Source organism: Musca vetustissima, unplaced genomic scaffold (genome assembly GCF_032173495.1).
Source record: "Musca vetustissima isolate MV318-11 ecotype Yass unplaced genomic scaffold, APGP_CSIRO_Mvet_v1 utg2072, whole genome shotgun sequence".
In the NCBI taxonomy this organism is placed as follows: Eukaryota; Metazoa; Arthropoda; class Insecta; order Diptera; family Muscidae; genus Musca; species Musca vetustissima.
In genome coordinates this window covers 683745-696748 of record NW_026886532.1, presented here as the reverse complement: position 1 = coordinate 696748, position 13004 = coordinate 683745, and the positions used below count along the sequence as shown (strand labels likewise).

At 34.1% G+C, this 13004-nt stretch overlaps 1 protein-coding gene across 1 annotated transcript in view; it reads left to right on the top strand.

Moving 5' to 3' along the window:
* The window catches only part of LOC133334029 (nuclear pore complex protein Nup88-like), a 57548-nt gene extending 44560 nt beyond the window's left edge, over window positions 1–12988 (top strand). Inside the window, exons 3-4 of the mRNA XM_061542329.1 lie at window positions 12445–12570; window positions 12718–12988. Coding sequence (XP_061398313.1) covers window positions 12445–12570; window positions 12718–12988 — 397 coding nt within the window. The remainder of the gene's footprint in view (window positions 1–12444; window positions 12571–12717) is intronic.
* The last annotated feature ends 16 nt before the right edge of the window (window positions 12989–13004 follow it).

Sequence of the window (13004 nt, the reverse complement as noted above, 5' to 3'; positions counted from 1 at the left end):
TTTAAAAATATTCCCTAAAGTCATTAGCCAATTTCCACGACCTGATTCCCTTCCCAAAATTTAGGGGTCAATATTGCATCCATTCTCCCAACGTTGTAGGGGTACTTCCGGTCATCATATTCTTTATAAGTTTATTGCTTCTATTACTTCTATAAACTTCATTTATATAATTAGGTATTAACTCCTTGTCCCTTAACCCTTCTCGAGCTACTGAAAAAGAAAATACAAATAACAGAAATCTTCCAATAATGGAACCACATCAGCAAATAGAACGCAGCAGACAAACAGAAACAGTCTGTGTAACAACCGCAGGTCTGTACAAGGAATCCCTGTGTTTTAAATAAATACCCAACCTCCCTCAACCCTCCTCTATCCCATTTGCAGATAAAGAAGGTTGGTTGTGTCCATTTCAGCACCTGGTCACAAAAAAAAAAACAGAACTTGGTGTGGTGTGACTATTTTTTTTTCTTTGGTTCACTGAGTCCGTCCGAAGAACAAACGCAGTGTGTAAATAATTTTTAATTGAAAATTATGTTCGTTTTTTTGTTCGTACTTTGTATCCCACTTCGGAATGACAGATTTATGGTAGAATGGTTGTATTCAGATGTCCAAATATTTTCGGATAATTTAAATTTATGTTAGAGGAAATCCGATAATTTTTTTCTAACGAAAAAAACACATCCCTTGAGGTCTGTTTTTCTATAGACAAAAATCCTCAGGTCCCCTGAGATATGTTTTTCCATAGAAAAAAATTCCGCAGATCCCCTGAAGTCTTTTTTCTATAGAAAAAAATCCCAGGTCTCCTGAGATCAGTTTTTTATAGAAAAATTTACCTGTTTTTCTATAGAAAAATTTATCGGTTTTTATATAGAAAAATTTACCTCAGGCCCCTGAGGTCTGTTTTTCTATAGAAAAATTTAGCGTCAGGTCCCACCTGAGGTCTGTTTTTCTATAGAAAAATTTAGCGTCAGGTCCCACCTGAGGTCTGCTTTTCTATAGACAAAATTTGGCGTCAGGTCCCACCTGAGGTCTGTTTTTCTATAGAAAAATTTAGCGTCAGGTCCCACCTGAGGTCTGTTTTTCTATAGAAAAATTTAGCCTCAGGTCCCACCTGAGGTCTGTTTTTCTATAGACAAAATTTGGCTCAGGTCTCCTGAGGCCCTTTTTTGTATAAAAAAATTTACCTAAGGTCCCCTGAGGTCTGTTTTTCTATAGAAAAATTTACGTCAGGTCTCCTGAGGTCTGTTTTTCTATAGAAAAATTTACGTCAGGTCTCCTGAGGTCTGTTTTTCTATAGAAAAATTTACGTCAGGTCTCCTGAGGTCTGTTTTTCTATAGAAAAATTTGCCTCAGTTCCCCTGAAGAATTTTTTTATTCTTAATATGAAAGGGCTTGCTTTTGTTGTCACCCATAATAACAAATAATTTCTATGACATTTGTTTTCATCCATCAACCGAATGACGATTATGATGGTATTCACCAAAAATTACTTGTTATACCAGGCGACTGGTGAATGGTACAGGTGGCCACCCTCGCCTCTCACCCTCCAGCAGCCTTCGAACAATAACACAAAGATTAAATAATTACAGCTTCAAGGAGAAATTAAACACTTACTATGAACGAGCAGGATTCCGCCGCTCATATATCGCCAGCTAGACCAACCAGCAGAAAAAACATATTTTTGCCAACAATCAAAGCTGCTGGAAAACAATAGAAAACGGCTTAAAAATCTAAACGACATCATTTAGATGATATGTTGCAGGTTAGGGGTAGAGGCTAGGGGCAACCTGGGCCAAAAAGGGCTAGAAAACAAATCATGACTTGCCATTTTAATAGTCGAGTTGTTGAGGTATTTGCAATTTGTTTCTGGTTGCTGATGATGCTGTGGCTGCCCCGTCATCACCATCACTGCTTTCACTTGATGTATTTTTGTGTGCGAGGTTTTCTTTATCCTTCCGCCTTCATTACACAGCCCAGCCAGTCAGTGCAAGCACCCACCCAGCCCCGTATAGCCTCAAAGGAGGTAATGGTTGGACAGAACTAAATGGTGCGGGTATTGTTTCATATTTCATCTACAAAGTAGGTGAAGTGCTGAAAAACAACATTTACCGAAGGACCTGCCAGACTTGCAGCTGCAGGAATATATGTAGCTGCCGAGCACATCCTCATCCACATTTATTGTATTTTTTCCATACATTTCAATACGGCGACGGACGCCTTGCTCAGCTCAAACACACACAGGAAAACCAAAGAGCGGGGAGAAACGACGACGAAGGCAGAATACTTAAGTTTCGTATGTATTTTTTCAATTGCATTCATATTTGCTCCTTGCTTAAGGGTCTCTTGCCGATTCTTCAGATGCCGCCTGAGACGGACCGAGAACAACCTGCCGACCGCCATGGCCCTCTATTGTATGGGGTAAAAGTGGTGGGGTGGTGGTTCATAGGTGTCGTTCACGTTTCTCAATTCCGGTTGCATTTATAGTAATTTTCCAAACCATAGTGCACGCGGAGCGGGGGGCACTTCTTTGTTCGAATGTTCTGAGCACCTATAGAATGAGCACCGTTTGTATGTTCGTTGAAGAAGAAAAATAAGAATCAGAAGAGGCGAAAAAAGAACTCAAGTGAGACCTTTGATTGTTATGTCAAGTGTAGAAAATTTCTTTTAAAAAACAATCGAAAAGAAAATTATAGAAAATTGTTTTGGAAAATAATAATAATAGCAACAACAATGACAGCAATCATAGGTAGATCCAAAGAATTGGAATTCTTTCTTTATGAATTTAAAGAAAAGGCCCAAGGATATTTTTCCACAGCAAAAAATACCTCAGGGGACCTGAGGAATTTTTTTCTATAGAAAAAAAGACCTCTGGGGACCTTAGGATTTTTTCTATAGAAAAACAGACCCCAAGTGACCTGAGGATTTTTTTCTATAGAAAAACAGACCTCAGGGGACCTGAGGAATTTTTTTCTATAGAAAAACAGACCTCAGGGGACCTGAGGAATTTTTTTCTATAGAAAAACAGACCTCAGGGGACCTGAGGAATTTTTTTCTATAGAAAAACAGACCTCAGGGGACCTGAGGAATTTTTTTTCTATAGAAAAACAGACCTCAGGGGACCTGAGGAATTTTTTTCTATAGAAAAACATACCTGAGGAATTTTTTCTATAGAAAAACAGACCTCAGGGGACCTGAGGAATTTTTTTCTATAGAAAAACAGACCTCAGGGGACCTGAGGAATTTTTTTCTATAGAAAAACAGACCTCAGGGGACCTGAGGAATTTTTTTCTATAGAAAAACAGACCTCAGGGGACCTGAGGAATTTTTTTCTATAGAAAAACAGACCTCAGGGGACCTGAGGAATTTTTTTCTTTAGAAAAACAGACCTCAGGGGACCTGAGGAATTTTTTTCTATAGAAAAACAGACCTCAGGGGACCTGAGGAATTTTTTTCTATAGAAAAACAGACCTCAGGGGACCTGAGGAATTTTTTTCTATAGAAAAACAGACCTCAGGAGATCTGAGGAATATTTTATTTTTGTTTTCCATGAGGAATATAGGAATATTGACAGTTTTTTTGGCTTTTAGCCCAACCCTCAATTTTTTTCGTAGCCCCACACCCCACAAGTTATTCGGAACATGTTTTACATATATCGAACAACGCTTTGCTGTTTCTGGTCGAGATAAAACACGTTCTAAGAGTGTTTTATTTTTACTTTTTGCTTTGATTTTCTTAGAATGTTTCGAAACCAGATTCATGTTTTTTGGTTGGACGAGGTAAAGCTGAGCTCGTCGACCATGCAACAGCAACAACAACAACAATGCGATTTCGAAAACAACCCAAATGGTTAACATGAAAAATGTCAGAGTATAAATCCCAGACTCCCAGTTGCAATAATAATTTTAACAGAGTACCCTTCCGAACATCCATCCCGCGAACATTATCATCATGTGCCGAATCCAACCTATGCGACACATATGGATGTTCTCGTTTTTTTAGATGGACAAAGGAGGAAAAAGCTGAAATAAATAGTAAAACACTCACTCGGCCACGATTTGTTAACAAGAAATAAAATCTAGAGGACAAAAATGACAACGCCAACAACAACAACAACTGCAAAAAATACAAGGCACCCAAGAGCAGCTTGCCATGCGGAATAGAATAAAAATGGTAACAAAACATCGAGAAGAAAAAACGGCTTGCGAAAAAAAAATCGCATACACATTTGCCTTTACATATTTAAAGCGTGCATTTACATAATGAAAGATGTATCAAATGGACAGTTAGATGGAAAGGGTAAACCATAAAAGGAGTGAGGGAAATTCCTAAACTCTCGGAGAATGATTTTTCCTATAGAAAATATACGGAGGTCCCTGAGAAACACTTCAGATTTTTTTAATTTGAGTGTAGAAGGTTTTAGTATTTAGCACAAATTTCTACAATACCTAGATTTAGGGCTTTTCGGTCAAAGGGAAAATTATTCTCCATCAAATTTCATTAGAGGTCAGCGATCAGAAGATCTAGATAGCTATTATTTATAACCTAGAAATATCGGTCGGAAGTAATAAAAAATCAAATGTTAAAGATTTTCTAATGCAAATTTCATTTATTTACGAGTTGAGGTCGAAATCTACCCTTGTATTCCATTTTAGCGTATTGTTGCCAATGGAAGAAATGTTCTCCATAAAAATCCATTATGGGTCACCGACCAGAAGAAATCGGTAGCTATGGTATATAACCTAGAAATATCGGTCAGGAAATATATTAATAATTTTTGGCTGATTTTTATTGCTAAATTGATTGATTTTCGATTCGACGTCGAAATGTACCCTAATATTCAATTTTAGAGGGTTCTTCCTAAAGAAAGAAATGTTCTCCATAAAATTTCATTATAGGTCACCGACCAGAAAAAATCGCTAACTATGGTAGATAACCTAGAAATATCGTTCGGAAATATATAAATAATTTTTTACTGTTTTTTAGAGTAAATTTCATTGTTTTCCGAAGTGAGGCCGACATCTACCCTTATATTCCATTTTAGAGAGTTGTTGCAAAGGCAAGAAGTGTTCTCCATAAAATTTCATTATGGTTCACCGACTAGAAGAAATCGGTAGCTATGGTATATAACCTAAGAATATCGGTCAGAAATATATCACGCGAATTTTAATGATTTTTAATGCAAATGTCATAGTAGATCACATAGACTTCTGAGATGAGGCCGAAATCTACACTAATATTCCATTTTAGCGGGCTGCTACCAAAGAAATAAATATTCTCCATAAAATTCCATTATGGGTCACCGAATACAAGAAATCTGTAACTATGATATATAACCTAGAAAAATCGGCTAGAATTAGAAAATACACATTTTACTGATTTTTTTTAGTGCAACTTTCATTGATTTCCGAAGTGGGGCCGAAAACTACCCTAATAATCCATTTTAGCGGGTTGCTACCAAAGGAATAAATATTCTCCATAAAATTTCATTATGGGTCACCGACCAGAAAAAATCGGTTGCTATGGTACCTAACATAGAAAAATCGATTAAAAATATAAAATGCAATTTTTTAATGATTTGTATGCAGATTTCCTTAGAATACTGAGTTGAGGTCGAAATCAACCCCAATGTTCCATTTTAGCGGGTTGTCGTTAAGGGAAGAAATATTCTCCACAAAAATTCACTATGGGTAACCGAGGGCCAGAAATCGGAAGCTATAATATTTTACATTGAAATATCTCTATAAATATTGATATATGTTTTCGCTTAGTTTTTAAAGGAAATTATGATCCTTTTTTTAATTCAGAGCCAAAATTCCGATAAAAGCAGCGTTTTTGGGGGTTGGTATAAAAGGAAAAAATATTCTCCATAAAATTTCACTATAAGTCTCCGAAGAAGAGGAATCGGTAGCTATAATAAATATGGTTAAAATGTCGGTAGCAATTGGAAGTTTTAATTTTTTCGTTTGTTTTTAACAAGTTCCCACTTTTGCGATTTATAGCGGAATTTATGCCTCAGAACTTTATTGTAGGGGGTTGATGCAAAGGAAAAAATATTCTACATAAAATTTCACTATAGGTTATCGAACACATGAAATCGATAACTACGATATTTATCATTGAAATAACCTGAAAAATATTGATAAATATTATTTTCTTATTTTTAAAAGGGAAATTATGAACCTTTTTGATTCGGAGCCAAAATTTCGATTTAATCTGCGTTTTTGTGGTTTGGTAACAAAGGAAAAAATATTCTCCACAAAATTTCGTTATAAGTCTCCGAAGAAGAGAAATCGCTAGCTATCGCTAAAATATCGGAAATCGCTAAAATATCGGAAAAATTAAGGTTTTGTTTTTTTGCGTTTGTTGTTAGGAATTACCCACTTTTGCGATTTATAGCTGAATTTTTGCCTCAGAACTCTATTGTAGGTGGTTGATGTTATATTCTCTATAAAATTCCACTATATGTTACCGAACACTCGAAATCGATGGCTATAATATTTTCCACCGAAATAACGTAAAAATGTTGATAAATATTTTTTTCCTAATTTTTTTAAGGGAAATGATGGATTTTTTTGATTTCGGGTCAGATTTTCCATAAATTCTGCATTTTCGGGTTTTGATATCAAAGGAAAAAATATTCTCCATAAAATTTCACTATAAGTCTCCAACGATAATAAATCACAATCTATAATATATATACTTCAAATATCGGTAACAATTGGAGGTTTTTTCTTTGTTGTTAGCAATTCCGTACGTTTACGATTTATAGTTGATTTTTTTTTACGAAGAAGAGGAATCGGTAGCTATAATAAATATGGTTAAAATGTCGGTAGCAATTGGAAGTTTTAATTTTTTCGTTTGTTTTTAACAAGTTCCCACTTTTGCGATTTATAGCGGAATTTATGCCTCAGAACTTTATTGTAGGGGGTTGATGCAAAGGAAAAAATATTCTACATAAAATTTCACTATAGGTTATCGAACACATGAAATCGATAACTACGATATTTATCATTGAAATAACCTGAAAAATATTGATAAATATTATTTTCTTATTTTTAAAAGGGAAATTATGAACCTTTTTGATTCGGAGCCAAAATTTCGATTTAATCTGCGTTTTTGTGGTTTGGTAACAAAGGAAAAAATATTCTCCACAAAATTTCGTTATAAGTCTCCGAAGAAGAGAAATCGCTAGCTATCGCTAAAATATCGGAAATCGCTAAAATATCGGAAAAATTAAGGTTTTGTTTTTTTGCGTTTGTTGTTAGGAATTACCCACTTTTGCGATTTATAGCTGAATTTTTGCCTCAGAACTCTATTGTAGGTGGTTGATGTTAAGGAGAGAAATATTCTCTATAAAATTCCACTATATGTTACCGAACACTCGAAATCGATGGCTATAATATTTTCCACCGAAATAACGTAAAAATGTTGATAAATATTTTTTTCCTAATTTTTTTAAGGGAAATGATGGATTTTTTTGATTTCGGGTCAGATTTTCCATAAATTCTGCATTTTCGGGTTTTGATATCAAAGGAAAAAATATTCTCCATAAAATTTCACTATAAGTCTCCAACGATAATAAATCACAATCTATAATATATATACTTCAAATATCGGTAACAATTGGAGGTTTTTTCTTTGTTGTTAGCAATTCCGTACGTTTACGATTTATAGTTGATTTTTTTACCTCAAAACTTTATTCTAGGGAGTTTAGCTAAAGGAGACAAATATTCTCCATAAAATTTTAATATGGGTTGGGGAACACACGAAATCGATAGCAATAATATTTTCCACTGAAATAACATGAAAAATTAAAAAAAAAATATTTTTGTCTGTTTTTAAAAAAAATATGGACCTTTTCAATTTAGGGTCAGATTTTTCATAAATTCTGCCTTTTTGGGGGGTGGTATCAAAGGAAGAAATATTCTCCATAAAAATCGATTACGGGTCACCAAACACAATACATCGATTGCTATAATATTTTCCACTGAAATACCGTCACAATTTTCATAAATACTTTTTCCTTATTTTTTTTTTAAGAGAAATTATGAACCTTTTCGATTCGAAGCCAAAATTTCGGTAAAAACTGCATTTTTCGGTGAGGGTATTAAGAGAAAAAATATTCTCCACAAAATTTCGTTATAAGTCTCCGAAGAAGATAAATCTCTAGCTATAACATATATTAAGGTTTTGGACCTAAAACAATATAGTTTGTTCATTTTATGGGATTTCTGTTGCACATTTAAAATTTGTTGTCATCTCAGTTGTGGTTCTTGTTGTGTTACCCTTTAATAAAAAACAACAACAATAAAAAATACAACAACATCATACATCCATGCAGGGAATTATAATATAAAATATTGAAACCAAAATGCTAGTATTTGTTATTCACATGTATGCAATATATCACGGACTCTCGTGTGTGTGTGTGTCCCTGTAAGTGTGGTTAAGTCCGAAAAAAACAGAAGTACAACAAATCCCACCATAAGATATAGCCAACCAGAAACACCCACACACCCACTGACAACACTAGGGAAGTAAGAAAAAAAGTCAACAACATGGAAAACTAAATGCATTTAGTGAAGCCGCCTTCATTACCACTCCCATTTTTTCTTTCAGTTGGGCGCCATTTCTTCTCCTCAAAAAAAAGTGGAAGAAAAAAACTTTCAAATGATGCCATACATTTCCCTTTTATGTCAACGATTATAATGAGTGTGTGTAATGTCCGTTTTTTTTTCGTTGGGTCCATGCTGCTTCAAGAATTATAATATGTGCGATATTTTTGGTTCCTTTGTAGCCGTAACAAATAAAATAAATTTCATAAGCATGCGTTTCAAATCTTTTTTCGCTGTCCCTTTTCGCCCAGTAAAAAATGGGTGGAGGCCAGCAACAGAAATTTCTTTATGACCCAAGAAACCGATGCCAAAAAAAAATTAAAAATTATTAGCTTAAAATCTACATGCCTCCCGCACAAATTCTGAAAGGATTTACCTCCCACCCCCACCAAAAAAATATTGGCCACTTTTTGCCAGCTGCTGTTTTTATATCCTGCGGCAAATGCGCATAATGAGCGCGTATTACACATTTTTGCATATGCAGTTATTTTTTTTTTTTTCACCAAAAAAAAAAGTCCTTTATGTCACAAGAAAAACTAGGAAAAAAATTGCATTTATTTAGGGGAGGGGTCCCAGTACTAATTTTTTTACTGACCAGATTTTCCATTTGCCAAAGTTTCGTTAACGCGTTTTTTTCACTCCACAAAAAAACGGTAACAACAACAAATGGTTAATGTACATGTCCTTCTATGTGCGTTGTTGTTTTTTTCTCTCTCGTCCTCCACATTTCTTATCCTTGCCTCTTGTTTTTTATTAAGCGTAAATCCTTTCCCGTTTAGATAATGATATGTGGTTACAGTTACTTTGTTCAAAATTATTCAAAAGGTTTTCGTTAAGCTTTGGGCTGTGGCAGGACAAATGACTAAAAAAAACTACATCGTACACAAATAAATTTTACTGGACATATTTTTTTGGTACCATAAAACTCTCCTAGAGGGTGAGGATCAGGGGAACTCTGCATTAATTCTCAACTGGGCGTAGATTTTTAAGCAATGTTTTTTTATTATTTCGCTCTCTCCCTCTCTGTGGACATATAAATAATTTGTTAAGAGTTGTAGACATAATTATAAGTGGATGTATCACGAAAAAAATAAAAAATACGGCGCTGGATTTAATGTATATTAAAAGAAATAAATGATTTTTGGGGGACAAGGATAATTTTACCCGAAAAAGGAGCACTAACTGGATCTGAATTGAATGGACCCAAAATGAAGCTTTTTCAAAATGTACCAAAATTTCCTCCATATATTCGTTTTAGGTAATGGGTGTCAGTGGAAAAATTATTCTCCACGAAATTTCATTATAGGTCACCGTCGGAAAAAAATCTGTAGCTGCAGGATATAACCTGAAAAAATCGAAGGAAATAGAAAAATGCATTTTTAACTGCTTTTAGGGTAATATTTAAAAGGGGTTTTTATTTAGGCTCAAATCTTCCAGAGAACTTTGTTTTAGGAGGTTGCGATAAAAGAGAAAATTGTTCTACACAAAATTTCATTAAAGATCGCCGACCAAAAGAAATCTGCAGCTGCAGGATATCACCTAAAAAAATCGGAAGAAAATAGGAAAATCCATTATTTTGTTGATTTTCTGCATAATATTTTAAAGGCTCTTTTATTTAAGCTCAAAACTCCTCCAAAGCTTCGTTATAGAGGGTTGCGATGAAAGAGAAAATTGTTCTACACAAAATTTCATTATGGGTCACAGACCAAAAGAAATCTATAGCTGCAGGATATCAACTGAAAAAATCGGAATAAAATAGAAAAATTCATTTTTTAATGATTTTCAGTGTAATGTTTAAGAAGATTTTATTTTGGCTCATATCTGCCACAAGGCTTTGTTATAGAGGGTTGCGATGAAAGAGAAAATTGTTCTACACAAAATTTCATTATGGGTCACAGACCAAAAGAAATCTGTCGCTGCAGGATATCACCTCGAAAAAATCGGAAGAAAATAGAAAAAATTCATTTTTACTGATTTTCTTGAAAATATTTAAAAGGGTTTTTCATTAAGGCTCAAAACTCCCACAAAACTTCGTTTAAGGGAGTTGTTGTAAAATAGAATAATGTTCTGAACACAATTTCATTGTAGGTCACCGACCAGAGAAAACCTCCAGCTATAGTATATAATATGAAAAAATCGAAAGAAAATGGAAGAAATCATTTTTTTACTGATTTTCTTTAAAATATTTAAAAGGGTTTTTTATTTAGTCTCAAATCTCCCCCAAATCTTCGTTATAGAGGGTTGCGATGAAAGAGAAATTTGTTCTACACAAAATTCCAATATGGGTCAATGAACAGAAGAAATCTGTAGCTGCAGGATATCACCTGAAAAAATCGGAAAAAATAGCAAAATGCATTTTTACTGATTTTCCTTATAATCTTATAAAAGCTCTTTTATTTGAGCTCAAATCTCCCACAATACTTCGTTTTAGTGGGTTGCTATCAAAGAGAATAACGTTCTACACAAATTTTCTCCCCCCCCTAATGCTATCGTTATTATGAGGTATTATTTATACTGATTTTTTAATAATACATTTCATAGGTTTTCCAATTTTAGAAAGAGAAATTTAAATGTTCTACACAAAATTTCATTATAGATCATCGACCAAAAGAAATCGGAAGCTATTGTTTATAACCTGGAAATAACGCTACAAAATATTAAAAATTAATTTTGTCCCAATTTTCAGAAGAATTTTGCATATGTTTTCCGATTTGAGCCCAAATTTCCCTCAATTCATCACGTTAGGGCGTTGCAGTTAAATAGGAAATTATTCTACATCAAATTTCAATATAGGTCATCGGCCAAAAGAAATCTGTATCTATAATATCTAACCTGCAAACATTGCAACAATATCGAAAAAATATTTTTTTACTAATTATCTGGATAATGTTTCATATGTTTTCCGATTTGAGCTCAAATCCCCCTTAATACTACATTTTAACAGGTTGGCATTAAAGGGAGAAATGTTCGACACAAAATTTCATCGTAGGTCTCCGACCACAACATGTCTGTAGCTATAGTATATAACCTAAAAATAACGCTTCGAAACATAAAAAAATATTTTTTACGGAAATTCTAGATAATGTTTCATATGTTTTGCTATTCGGATCGATATCTGCCTCATTGCTTCGTTTTAGGGGTTTGGTGTCAAAGATGAAATTATTCTACACAAAATTTCATTGTAGGTCACCGACCAAAAGAAATCGGTAACTACAGTATATAACCTAACAAAAATCGAAAAGTAATAGAAACTTTTATTTTTTACTGATTCCCTCCTAATATCTCATATGTTTTGCTATTTGGCTTCAAATCTGCCACAAAACTTCGTTTCAGGATATCGATGCCAAAAAGAAAATTATTCTACACAAAATTTCATTGAAGGTCGTAGAATTCAGAATTTCTCTAACTACAATACAAATCATAAAAATATTGAAAAATAAAACGTCAATCGATTTTTTCTGCTTTATTCATATTCAATTTTTTTGGAATTTCCCCAAATGTAGCCCCTACACCTCCTTTTACGGGGTTGATACTAAAGGGGATATTGTTCTACACAAAATTTCACAATAGGTCACCGAACTCTATTAAGCTGTAGCTATAATACATAACCTAAAAATATTATTATAAATTTTATATATGACTTTATATTTGTTAGCTTTTTTCTCCATAGCATCCTCTCACCTCCCTCGCCGAACAAGCTATTTTAAATCCCAATTGTAAATCACATAGATTTTATGATTACAATTGTTGTTGTTTTTTATCTTCTTCTTCTTTTACAACTGTTCCTAATGCTAACTTCCTTTTTTGTTTTGTTGTTTCTTTTTTGCAGAACCTCTAATTTGGATGGCCACTTCTTTGCAAATAATCCACATTTGGAATTACGACAATTACGCTGGCATCCGGCCTCACCCACCGATTCACATTTGCTAGTTTTGCTGTCGGACAATACCATAAGGTAAGTTTTTAAACATAGGAGACACACAAAGAGGTAACGAAGAGAGGACAGCTTCTGCCATTTTGTAGACAATATTTATTAGCAACTAATTTTCTAATCCACATGCAACTAAAAATTTCACATCGTTTTTTTTCTAATTTTTTGCAGAGTTTATGATAATGCCTCATTACGCCATGTTTGGCAAGTCGGACCCCTACCCTTAAAAAATGATAATAACCTAAATCCTTCAACGGTGTATGCGCTCGGTGAGGCTGCTGTGGATTTTGATATTGCCCCAGCTGTTAATGTGGCCGAAATGCAAGTGAACACAACTAATACAACCATAAACAAGGATCAAAGTGTGCTCATGAATAGTACCCGGCTAAATCAGAATACCAACAAGACCATAATTGGTGAGACCAAGGTGAGTAAGAATTAAGAAATTTAAAAAAAAA